This window comes from Bufo bufo, chromosome 6 (assembly GCF_905171765.1).
Source record: "Bufo bufo chromosome 6, aBufBuf1.1, whole genome shotgun sequence".
Taxonomy (NCBI): Eukaryota; Metazoa; Chordata; class Amphibia; order Anura; family Bufonidae; genus Bufo; species Bufo bufo.
In genome coordinates this window covers 371,503,522-371,516,891 of record NC_053394.1, presented here as the reverse complement: position 1 = coordinate 371,516,891, position 13,370 = coordinate 371,503,522, and the positions used below count along the sequence as shown (strand labels likewise).

The 13,370-nt window shown below is 46.7% G+C and overlaps 1 protein-coding gene across 1 annotated transcript in view; it reads right to left on the bottom strand.

Moving 5' to 3' along the window:
• SIRT7 (sirtuin 7) overlaps positions 1-13,370 on the bottom strand; it is a 33,224-nt gene that overhangs the window by 6,273 nt on the left and 13,581 nt on the right. Inside the window, exons 5-9 of the mRNA XM_040434904.1 lie at positions 12,011-12,081; positions 11,563-11,635; positions 11,267-11,365; positions 7,510-7,746; positions 6,858-6,938 (exon numbers count right to left, since the gene is read on the bottom strand). Of these exons, the coding sequence (XP_040290838.1) occupies positions 6,858-6,938; positions 7,510-7,746; positions 11,267-11,365; positions 11,563-11,635; positions 12,011-12,081 (561 nt within the window). The remainder of the gene's footprint in view (positions 1-6,857; positions 6,939-7,509; positions 7,747-11,266; positions 11,366-11,562; positions 11,636-12,010; positions 12,082-13,370) is intronic.

Genomic DNA, 13,370 nt, shown 5'->3' with positions numbered 1-13,370 from the left:
GTACATGAGCGATGTTTTTCACGCATCACTTGAATGAATGGGGCGGTGTGATTTTCACGCATGGTTGCTAAGGAGACGAGGGATGTATGACCCGGGACCCCATTTACTTTATAATTTTCCATTATAACATGGTCCTCTTTGTTCTTCTTGAAGGACCTGCAAAAGGACCTTCGCTGACGTCATCCACGTGGTGAGCGTGGTGACATCAGTGCAGGTCCTGCTGAATGAAGGTGATGACATCAGCGAAGGTTCTTTTGCAGGTCCTTCAAGAACAAAGAAGAAGAGGATCCCAGCTGCGCGATCAAGTGGATGAGGCGAGTAATGTTTTTATTATTTTTTAACCCTCAATTGACATTTTACTACGCATTCTGTATTAAGAATGCTATTATTTTCCCTTATAACCATGTTATAATGGAAAATAATAAAATCTACAGAACACCAAACTCGAACTTCAGTGAAGAAGTCCGCGTTCAGGTCTGGGTACCACATTCAGTTCTCTCTCATGCACGTGAAAAACGCATTGCACTTGCGCGGAAAAAACTGAACGGAACGCAATCGCAGTCAAAACTGACTGAAATTGCGTGCCTACTCGCACGATTTTCCCTGAACGCACCTGCATTGCATCCGGCCCTCACCCGCGACGCCCGTGTGAAAGAGGCCTTAAAGAGGACCTTTCACCGATTCTTACCCTATGAACTAACTATACAGATATGTAGAGCGGCACCCGGGGATCTCACTGCACTTACTATTATCCCCGGGCGCCGCTCCGTTCTCCTGCTATGCCCTCCGGTATCTCCGCTCACTAAGTTATAGTAGGCGGAGATACCAGTCCCTAAGTTATGGTAGGCGGAGTCTGCCCTAGCGCTGGCCAATCGCAGCGCAGAGCTCACAGCCTGGGAGGTTATTTTCTCCCAGGCTGTGAGCTCTGCAATGCGATTGGCCACATATCTGTATAGTTAGTTCATAGGGTAAGAATCGGTGAAAGGTCCTCTTTAAGTAGTAAAAAGAAATTATATATATATATATATATATATATATATATATATATATATATATATATATTTATTATGAATTAGACTTACCGGTAAACCTGTTACCATGAGATCATCACGAAGGCATACAAGAAGATTGACCCCTGACCTCTGTAGGGGCAGGAACAGAGAAAGGTTAAATACACCCCTCCCAACACCGGTGTTTCCAAAATCACACAGAGTAACCCGGTGGTGACAAAAACAAACAGTGAAAAAAGGTATTACTTCATACCTTCTGGAGACCCTCCAAAGTTAAAAATTGAGAAATATATGTAGGGAGGGAATAACGTGCAGTCATGATGATCTCATGGAAACAGAATTACCGGTAAGTCTAATTCCGGTTTTTCCATAGCATCATCACGACGGCATACAAGGAGATATAAAAAATATATCAGTTAAGGGGGGGGGGGGGGGGCTACGGCCAGGAGGACTTTCCATCCGAAGGACAGATCAGAGGATCTGGAAAGATCCAGGCGGTAGTGTTTTATAAATGTATGGATGCTGGACCAAGTGGCAACTCAACATATTTCTTCCAGGGAGGCGCCAGCTCTCTCAGCGTGAGAGGAAGACATGGTCCTAGTGGAATGGGCCTTAATGTTGACTGGACATGGAAGATTTTGAATTTGGTAACACAGGCAAATAGTTTCCTTGATCCATCTAGCTATAGAAGACCGGGAGGCCTTCTGTCCCTTGTACCTTCCTCCAAAGAGAACTAGCAAGTTGTCGGATTTTCTAAACTTTCCGGTAGCAGAAATATAGTTTAGAACTGCCCGTCTAACATCCAGAGAGTGGAAGGAAGACTCTCTAGAGGGGTGTTGACAAAAGGAAGGCAGGGTAATTTCCTGGCTCCGATAAAAGGTGGAAACAACTTTAGGGAGAAAACCTGGGTCAAGTCGGAGAATGATCCCATCATCTAGGACACGAAAGGTAGGGTTCCCTAACGGATAGAGCCTGCAACTCGCCTAATCTGCGGGCCGAGGTTATTGCAATTAGGTAATGGGTTAAAATAGTGGTAGAGTGAGACCCGTAGGGACAATATTTAAATCCCAGGAGGGGACACGGGAGGTGATTGTTGGACGGAGTCCGGTAGCTGCTCTAATAAATCTTCTGACCCAACGATGACTAGCTATATCTTGGTCAAAAAAACAACTTACGGCTGAGATTTGGACCTTCAGGGTAGAGGGTCTAAGCCCCAGGTCGAGACCCTGTTACAGGAAATCCAGGATTCTTTGAATGTTGGGTCTATGCAGGTGTGGAGACTTGTCGCCACTCCAGGAACAGAAGCGCTTCCAGATTTTAAAGGTAGATTGCGGCTGTCACCTTCTTTCTGGAGGCTTTCAAGGTAGTAATAACTTTATCTGACAAGCCCTGGTCGTTTAAGAGTCTGGGTCTCAGCATCCATGCTGCTAATTTCAGAAGCTGTGGGTTTGGGTGTAGAACTGGACCCTGATGGAGTAGATCCCCCCGCATAGGAAGGGGCTAAGGATCCTGGAGGGAGTATTTCTGGAGAGATGCGAACCAGCTCCTCTTCGGCCATAGGGGAGCAATCACGATCACTGTGGCCTTGTCCTGGCAAATTTTCTGGATTACCTTCAGAATTAAAGGAAGCAGAGGGAAGGCATAGCATAGTTTCCAATGCCAACGGATGGCGAAGGCGTCCAAGGCATGAGGTCTGTCCCTGGGGTTTAAGGAACAGAATGTCTCAACCTTTGCGCCCCAGCCGGACAGACTTGCGTCCGTTACTATTTGTATTAGGGGAGTTTTCAGCCAGGGAGTCCCCTTGGATACGTTTTCGTGGTTTTTCCACCAGTTTAGATCTTGAAGTACCCGAATTGGTGCCTGTTCCAGACGCCCAGGATCCAAGACTGAAGTGAATCTGGCACCAGGGAACTGCCGGAATACAGGATGTTAACAGACTCATTGCCTCTCTGAGCAGGACCTTCTTCTCTGAAAGGATTTGATCTTTTGCTGCAGAGTCGAGAGCTTTTCTTGGGGTAGGAATACCGCTTGCCTTCGGGAGTCTAGAATCATGCCCAAAAAACTGACTTTCCTTGAGGGGGTGAGGATGGACTTGTATAAGGTTATAATCCACCCGAGGTTGTTTAGGATGGAGAGAAAATATTTCAGATCTAAGTTGATCTGATAGAGATCTTCGCTGATCAGAAGAAAGTCGTCCAAGTAGGGAACTACCAAAAGTCCCATTCTCCTGACGAAGGCAACCATCTCTACCACCACCTTGGTAAAGATCCTCAGGACCGATAAGACCCCGAAGGGGAGGGCTTTGAGAACTGATGATGATGAACTTTCCGCGTTACATCCTGGATTGCAAACCGGAGAAAACTCTGTGAATCGGCGTGAATAGGAATATGGTAGTAAGCATCTCGCAGGTCTATTGTACACATAAAGAAGTCTTTGCTTAAGAGTGGTATCGTAGATGCAAGGGTTTCTATCCTGAATTTCCGGTAAAGAATAAACTTGTTTAAGGGTTTCAGGTTTATGATTGTTCGAAATGTGCCTTCTTTTTTCCTGACTAGAAATAATGTTAAATAGTATCCTCGGCCCCTTTCTGGAGGTGGAACTGGGGTGATTACATTCATCTGATGTAGATTCTGGACTCCCTGCCAAAGGTTGGGTTGAAATCGTGTCAGCAAAAATTTGTTTGGGGGTTTTGAAGACCACTCTATTCGATAGCCTGTACCGACTATTTTGGAGACCCAGGGATTTTGGGAAATTATTCCCATTCCGCCAGGAAATTTGAGAGTCTTCCCTCCACTCCGGCGTCATTGTTTGTCGGATGGTTTCTGGTGGGAGGAGGATTGACCTTTTCCTCTTCCCCCTTTGGGGTAACTCCAGCGCCCCGACTTCCCTTTCCCCCCCCCTGTAGCTTTTCTCTTGACCAGAGGAAGAGCGAAAGGGAAATCGGCACCTGAAGGGACGATCCTCCGGAAACCCCTTCTTGTCAGCGGCTTTTTCTAAAATTTTATCTAGGACTGGGCCGAAAACGTACTCCCCGGAAAAGGGTATAGAGCAACGTTTTAATTTTGAAGTCTTGTCCCCAGACCAGCACTTCATCCAAAGTGCCCGTCTGGCAGAGTTGGAAAGTGCCGCATGTCTGGCGGAGAATCGGACCGACTCGGCCGAGGCATCCGCCAGGAACGCAGTAGCAGATTTTAAGAGAGGAAGGGAACTGAAGATTTCTTCTCTAGAAATTTTATTTTTTTATATGGTCTTCTAGTTCTCCCAGCCAGAGAAACATGGATCTAGCGACTGAGGTAGCCGCAATGTTAGTTTTAATATTAAACATGGCAGCCTCCCAAGACTTCCTGAGGAGGCTGTGGGCTTTGCGATCCATAGAATCCTTGAGTTGGGAGGCATCCTCAAAAGGGAGGGATGTCTTTTTGTTCACTTTAGCAACCTGAACATCTATCTTGGGGATCTCGTTGAAGATTTTGGATTCCTCGGGATCAAATAGTAATCTATTTTTAAAGGAAATAGAGACTCCCAGACATCTTTCAGGGTCTGCCCATTCTTCTAGAACCATATCTCTAATACTCTCGTTTATGGGAAACGCGTGTTTTTTTTAACTCACAATCCTCTAAACATCTTTCTGTACGGAATGGGTGCGTTGTACTTCCTCTACACCCATTGTGGATCTGACCGCTCTTAATAGGTCGGACATATCTTCCATAGAAAAATAGAATCTATGACCACTATCCACCGAGTCCGAATCGTAGACTCTTTCCCCCTCTTCCCATGACTTGGCTGAGTGGACGCTCTCGTCCGCTATGGCTTCAGAGTCAGAAGAGAAAGGTGACCAAACACGCTTCCTCTTGAGGGGCGGGGGGGATTAGCAGATAGGTGGGCTAGAGATGAACGAATTTCCTCCTGTATCATAGATTTAAGTTCTTCCTTCAGAGAGGGTGCTTCGTCACGTACAATATTTGATATACAATTTTTGCAAAGCTTCTTGGGATAATTGTCAGGAAGTTTGCCACTACAGGAGATGCATCTGAGGGATCTCTTGATCTTTTTTGGTGTTTCTTTAGACACCTGAAAGGAGGAGAAGGTAGCAATAAGACCTGAGCATTTTACAGCGCGTTCCTACGCGCTGTAAAACGCTCAACAGGCAAGAACCAATGTTTCCCTATGGGAAGGGTTCTCACCTGAGCGTTTTACAGCGCGTACGATCGCGCTGTAAAACGCCCGACGCTCAAAAAAGTTCTTGAGCTTCTTTGGGGCGTCTTGTCGCGCGTTCCCGTACATAGACTTAGCGGGAACGCAAAAAAGGGGGACCTCAAGAGATAGAGAGGAGACCCATAGCATTTTTTGTGTTAAGCAGACTAACAGAAGCCTTAGACTGGGGGGGGGGAATCAATAATCTTTTTCCCACTTTTCTTGTTTCGGGAGAGGGGGATCAGCAGACTCCCTGACCAAGCAAAAAACCCCCCCAGAGGGGACTCACGGATGGCGGCAGCGGTGGTTCGGACTCTCTAGGGAATCGTGCCTCTGTCCCAGACATCGTGGCCGGATGCTTTCGCCCTCTCAAACCGAAGAATAGGTGAGGGGCTCCAGATTTCTCAGGAGCATCCACTGAATATCCAGGCCTCCGGAGCGCCGGGAGTGACGTAACACATATGCGTCACAGGCTGAAACCTCAGTAGGCCAGGAGGGAGCCATCGCCCTGGGACCAGGCCCCGGATCAACCGGAACGAGTATACCCCACATACCTCTGCCCAGCGTTAGTACTGGGACTGTGGGAGGGCAGGGGGATGCCATGCAGGATGCCAGCGATTTCCACAGGTAAAAGAAAAAAACAAAAAGCGTCCTGGTTCCTAGCTTCATCTCCCTGCATAGAGGGAGACCTTTCTCTGCCCTGTCCTCTGTAGGGACAGGAAACACTGGTGTTGGGGGGTATTTAACCTTTCTCTGTTCCTGCCCCTACAGAGGTCAAGGGTCAATCTCCTTGTATGCCGTCGTGATGATGCTATGGAAATATATAAAAAAAGCTTTTTTTTTCATTGAAAATACGCTTTTCAATTAAATAAATTGCAAAAAATAAAATTAAAAAATCTTCCCCATATGTTTGGTATTGCCGTGTCCGTAACGACCCGGACTACATAAATATCACGTAAATTATACTCTAATTAAATTATAAATAAATAAAGGACAGAATTGCTCATTTATTCTTAGTTGCCACCGAAAAAAACTTAAGCAATCAAAAAGTGGCATTTACTCTAAAATAATACCAATGAAAAATACAAGTTGTCCCCCAAAAATCAATTAGGATGTGGGGTCTGACATCCAGGATCCGATCAGCTGTTTCAGAAGGTGGTGACGCTCGCAGTTGCAGCCTTCTCACAGGTTTCCCTAGGCCAGTGACAACACGTTCATATGACCTAGGAGCAGCTCAGCCCCATAGAAGTGAATGGGGCAGAGCATGATACCAGGCACGGACACTATACAGTGTACGGCGCTGTGCTTGGTGAGCTGCAAGAAGGCCGCAGCTCTTACAGGACCACAACCTTCTCAAACAGCTGATTGGTGGGGTGCCCGGGTGTCAGACCCCCACCAATCAGATACTAAGGATAGGTCAACAGTATTAAAATCTCAGAAAACCCTGTTAAATTTGATGGAGGGAAACATACACAGAAGACTGGGTGGCACTGTTGCCATAAAAGCCCCTTCTTCCCGCAGAGTTTTGCACGGGGCAGGCTGCTGGTGTTTGTAAGGTTGCCACAGGGACAGTACTGCCTGATTTGTGGCAGAGTCTGGTGACCAATAAGACCACCAGCAACAGTGGTGGCAAAAATTTGCACACAGACTTACCTGCAAATTTACAATGTAAAGCTTTGGCCGCCTTGTGCTAGGTCTATTCATTGCCCACAGACAGTGGTATTTCTTCAGAATCTGAAAGGAGAGATCGCACAGGGTGGTGATGATCGAGGGTAGAAGACCTCACAGTAAGCATAAAGACTCAGATACAACACAAGCCACGTGATATTGATATGCTACATGAAGGGGCATTCCATCTCAAAGTGATGGCATATCACTAGGATAACCCTCACTTTATGATCGATGGGGGTCCGACCTGTAGGATGAATGAAGAGTCTGCAGCACTGCCTCCTTTTACTGTTGGTGGTAGATGGCAGAAACCGGGTGGACGGGACGTCGTCGTGCTACGAAAGCCTGCATCAACTCTGCATTACTCTAAGGATTGGTAGGGGTCCATCCCCCATGATCGTGAAATGATAGCATTGGCTAGTGATATTCCATCACTTTATAAAAAGGAAATACCCCTTAAATACAGCTGCTACTACATATGGTGCACCTATGGCTTCCGAAATGTTTCCCAACCACATGACCAGGCGCACTGACAGTCTGCAGCTTTCAAGGCTTTACAACAATCGGAAAGTGACAGCTCTAAAAGTTAAAAGATGCAGAAAATGAGAATGCAATAGATTTGCAGAGCTTCATTTACCTTCAGGCTGGAGCCGAGGCAGAGAATGACATCCGCCTTCTTCGCAGCTTTCACTGCCCCTAACCAGTTGAGCGGCTGTGCCAACTTCCCCCGCTCTCCAAAGTGCACAATAGAGTCCCTCAGTTCACCCCCGCACTTGTGGCAGGAGCGTCCAGTGTTGTGCTTGTGAAGGGTTGTCCTCTCCGTCACGTCAAACAAGCGCATGTACTCCCTGTGTGGTGAACACGATGTACAGACCTGCAAGAGAAGAGACCTCTGAGGACAGGAGCGCACAAAGCCTTCTGCAGAGTATCGGATGTTTAATCCATACATACATTCTCCCCGACCGACCAGAACTCCATCCATTCTGCCTGGATTGACGGGATACGTCAGCTTCTATGCCAAGGTGATGCCAAGGCCAGCGCACCCCTGTTCACTGTGCATGTGCCAGATGGCCCTGGTGTGTTCCTGCCGTGTGAGGCCATTTATAGCACAATGGGCATGATCACAGCCAGGAGCACACGACTCTTACCATGCTGGCACCACCCAGATGACTCTTCGTGTGCCATCTACTTATAATGTGCATCAGTTATTAATTTTGAGACATTTTACTGAACTGGAAGATTTTGACATGGGCAGATCTAGAACGGTATTACCCCAAAGTTCTAAAATCTAATGACAAGTTCCCTTTAAAGGGGTTCTCTGGGAATAATGACTTGTTCTAATGCACACTTACCTGCTCCCCACTGCTACAGTCCTCCAGTGTGTCCACGTTCGGTCCCTGGCTTGTTTTCTTCCGGAGTTGCAGCCAATAACTGGCTTCAGTGGTGACGTGGCCGCAAGTGGCACATCACAGCTGAAGCCAATTATTGGCTGCAGTGGAGCATGTGACCGTGCCCATGCAGTGCCATATATAAAAAAAAGACTGGGGAGTGGTACAAGGACATACAGGAACAAGCACAGAGGACCGGAGTTGGCAGGGAGCCAGAAAATAGGAATTAGACTTACCGGTAATTCGGTTTCCAGAGATTCCCTCATGACAGCACAACAGGAGCTTGTTCCCCTTTGGCCTTCTTGGGACAGGAAACAGAGGATAAAAGGTCCCGCTCACCTCCAACCCACCAGTGTTCTTCCATGATTACTACACCAGGATGGATGCAACCGATTTATTAAAATCATAAGAAAGTCTTATATGCAATATTTACCTAGTAGTTAGTAAAGGGAGGGGATGTCCGGGTGCTGTCATGAGGGACTCTCTGGAAACCGAATTACCCGTAAGTCTAATTCCTTTTGTCCAGCTCATCCCTCATGACAGCACAACAGGAGACGTACCAGATTATAATTGAAGGGGGGAACCAAGTCTAAGGACAACAAATCTCAGATATTTATCATTAGATAAAAATACAATTTCATAGAATCAGGAATAAACCTGAGACAGAAACTTTTTGATTCTGCCAGAAAACTAAATCTTGATGATAGAATTTGTGAACCCAGTCGTAACTGAAATGTCTCTATCTGCATCCTTGACCAATAGACCTCCCTCTGTTTATAGACTTAAATACTTAGAGGAAGAATAAAAATTGTCTTATTAGACATCGGCCATAAAAAGGATGCCCTTTACCTAAGCCTAGTCTATATGGTAAGTACCATGGCGTAAAAGCAACTGTCTAAAACCAGATAAAATATTGTAACATCATATATATATAACCACTGTAGACCCCCATTACTGTAGACCCCATTGCCGTTCATTCCCAAGAGCTTCATTGTTATAATATGATAAACAACTAACTCCGGAATTTCTACTAAGTAAATGTAAGAAACAGAGCCAAGCAGACCGCACTGGCACACGGCAGGCATGGACATCAACGAGGAGGTAACCAAACTGTACCATTAACTTCATACCGGTCCAGGACAAGCTTGGGATCCCGTACCAGGAGGTGTTGGTATGAACAAAAGGGAGAAGAAAGGAGAAAAGAAAAAGGCCCCATTCCGGCTGCTGACTGTTCCAGGCGCACTGAGGAGCGATCCTACTGAACTCCATTAAGGAACAGTGGATCTAAGCTCCATGAACCCATAGCCGTCCATAGTGAGGTAACCACCAGCTGCTTTACCCACTTCATCAGGGTTAGGAGCAAGCCAGGGGAGCTCCACATAAGAGGTACTGGCACGGCCACTTATAGGGTAGGAAGGAGGAGGATGAACCCAACGATCGAACCCAGGTCATCAGAGAACCCACCTATAGGCGCGGACTCTGCCAGGTGGGTTCCGGGCTGCTAAGGGACCTCTACCCCAAGAGGTGTTAGCAAGGCTATTCGAGACCTGGAAGGAGAGGATGGACACCCCCGATCCTAGTCCCAGCCTTAGGCCCTAAAAGTTCTTGTAGAATCTCTTCAACCCTAGAGCAGGGAACCTCTCTGCGTCTATCCCCTGTAGGGACAGGAAGAACACTGGTGGGTGGAGGTGAGAGGGACCTTTTAACACGTTTCCTGTCTCAAGAAGGTCAAAGGGGAACAACCTCCTGTTGTGCTGTCATGAGGGATGAGCTGGAAAGTACGAATCTTCTTTTTACGGCTGTGGGCATTAGATAAAAAGTCATTATCCCCAGAGAACCTCTTTAAAAGGAGCCTTTCTGTATTACCCATTACTGTTTATGGCGTTCCCCGTGTGATGCCAGTGGTATGTGCCTGCTGGCATCTTCCCTCTCCCAGTGGGCACGGCAGCAAGAATACTCACGGCTCCTGCACCTCCTCTCTTGGCTGGTAAGGCCGCCGGATTGTGGGTTCTCTCTGCTGTTCCACAGCCTCACCTGCTCTGCATATTTCCTTAGGGCGCATGCGCTCTGCCTGGCTCTTCAAGGGCCAGCGCATGCCTAACCAATGCCCGGCCAATGGCTGCTCTTCCTGTGACATATGAGGCACCTTTCTTTATGGAAGGGTACAGGAGCAATAAGGTTCCTAACTTGCCTAATCCCTGCAAAGGTGTTTGTTGCTTCTGAACTCCTGTGCCTAACCTCCACCCGTTACGGAAGCAGTCTGATATGTCAGTGCATTAAGTATTCATACCGCTTCCTATGCTTAAAAAGGCAGTATTCTTCTACAGTATTATATATAGTGCACTTACCATTTGCAATTTTATTACAGAAATGTCAGTCAGCATCCCCCGACTGCCCGTGCTACGTACATCACCTGAACCAATGTGGACACTGCTCTGAATCAGCAGCTGTGCTCTTTCACAATAAATTTAAAGGGGTTGCTGCATTTTACCCAGCTTCATGATCCCTTTATTTTAGGAGGAGGGGTCAGTTGTTGGGTCTATCGGTCAATATGGCATCATCATCACCCACCAATCATGGAATATAAGGACAGTAGCATATTACAGGGAGAGGTTCACCCTACTGCTAAGGTGCCCATGCACCTCAGATAGCTGATGGCCGAATGTCTATTTGGCCGACAGCTATTCCTTCTGTACACATTCAGAACAAGCCACTGCAAGACAAAACATGCCTGACCCCTTTCCTTCCGGACATCTGCCATAAGGGGAAAAGATAACACCTCCGTAATGGCGGGGTTGGGTCTGTATTCTTGAGGGGAGTTCCTGTCGTGACAGGGGCATGGAAGAGCTCCCGTCATCAATACATCGGTCCTAGAATGATCAATAGCCAGATGCCGAATATTTTGTTGTTGTACCAGAGGACATGTCTCCATGATCAGCATGGCACATTCATGGGACCAAGATAACGCCACTTTATTAAAGGTCTCAACGGCCTGAACCTCCGTACCTCAATATACATGTTTCCATGAACTTCAGAGATGGCGTCTCGTGGTAATCCACTTCGAAGATGAAGCCCGTCGCAGTTCTGGGAGACTACATGCTGCACCTAATGAGACAGAATGGATTTTATCTAAGGTAGCCGTGGATCTATAGGACAGTATAACATACGGTCACTCCAACCTATGGGCCAGACACAAGATTCTGCATCAGTTTAGCACTTTTCCCTCTCTGGTGCATTATGCAGAGCTCATAAGACATCATTACATAGCTTATCATAGGATGATGGGAGTTGTGGCCTCTTACCAGTCCAGCTTTGTGTAATCGGGCGATGCACATGTGTGTGAAGGTCGGCTCTGCTTCACTTAAATCACCAGTGCTGTGAACATAAAGGGCAATCACTTAATAAAAGTCACCATTAAGGCTGATTCACATGGTCCGGGAACCGCGGGAAGGGTGTTGGCTGCATTTCTGGGACCGACTGCAGCAACCCTGACCCCAACTGACTGCATCCAAGTGATTTACGATATCATCAGACCCCATCGGATCACGGGTCTATTGTACTGCGCTCACGTGATGATGTACACGATCACATAGGAAACAACTGTATGACAAATCATTACGATGCAGCCAGTTTGGGTCTGGGGAGACTCGTTCAGTCCAAGTGGCCGATATAGAGGCCGCGGTTCCGGGACCGAGTGCGGTCGTGTGAGTCAGTCTGATGCGAGATGTTCCGCACATCACATGGCCTCACCTCACGCTCCTGCCCTTATTCAGCAGAGTCCACACACCGCTCGGTCCACGATAGTCTGGAATAGCAGCTGCCTGTCAGAATCAAGGAGACATCATTTACTACTCACATGTCATCATCATCAGTCAGTGGACGGCACTACACGGATGGGTTCAAAATACCCATCAAAAAACTACCAGACCGCATAAAATACAAGTACATTTTATTAACGCATTACATAAGGGACAATCCATACATAGAGAATAGGTGCAGGGAAAGGCGGCACCCACAGGAGGAAGACAGCAATTCAATATGGTGTCCGCATACAGGGAGTGCAGAATTATTAGGCAAGTTGTATTTTTGAGGATTAATTTTATTATTGAACAACAACCATGTTCTCAATGAACCCAAAAAACTCATTAATATCAAAGCTGAATATTTTTGGAAGTAGTTTTTAGTTTTAGCTATTATAGGGGGATATCTGTGTGTGCAGGTGACTATTACTGTGCATAATTATTAGGCAACTTAACAAAAAACAAATATATACCCATTTCAATTATTTATTTTTACCAGTGAAACCAATATAACATCTCAACATTCACAAATATACATTTCTGACATTCAAAAACAAAACAAAAACAAATCAGTGACCAATATAGCCACCTTTCTTTGCAAGGACACTCAAAAGCCTGCCATCCATGGATTCTGTCAGTGTTTTGATCTGTTCACCATCAACATTGCGTGCAGCAGCAACCACAGCCTCCCAGACACTGTTCAGAGAGGTGTACTGTTTTCCCTCCTTGTAAAGCTCACATTTGATGATGGACCACAGGTTCTCAATGGGGTTCAGATCAGGTGAACAAGGAGGCCATGTCATTAGATTTTCTTCTTTTATACCCTTTCTTGCCAGCCACGCTGTGGAGTACTTGGACGCGTGTGATGGAGCACTGTCCTGCATGAAAATAATGTTTTTCTTGAAGGATGCAGACTTCTTCCTGTACCACTACTTGAAGAAGGTGTCTTCCAGAAACTGGCAGTAGGACTGGGAGTTGAGCTTGACTCCATCCTCAACCCGAAAAGGCCCCACAAGCTCATCTTTGATGATACCAGCCCAAACCAGTACTCCAGCTCCACCTTGCTGGCGTCTGAGTCGGACTGGAGCTCTCTGCCCTTTACCAATCCAGCCACGGGCCCATCCATCTGGCCCATCAAGACTCACTCTCATTTCATCAGTCCATAAAACCTTAGAAAAATCAGTCTTGAGATATTTCTTGGCCCAGTCTTGTTCAGTGGTGGTCGTCTTTCAGCCTTTCTTACCTTGGCCATGTCTCTGAGTATTGCACACCTTGTGCTTTTGGGCACTCCAGTGATGTTGCAGCTCTGA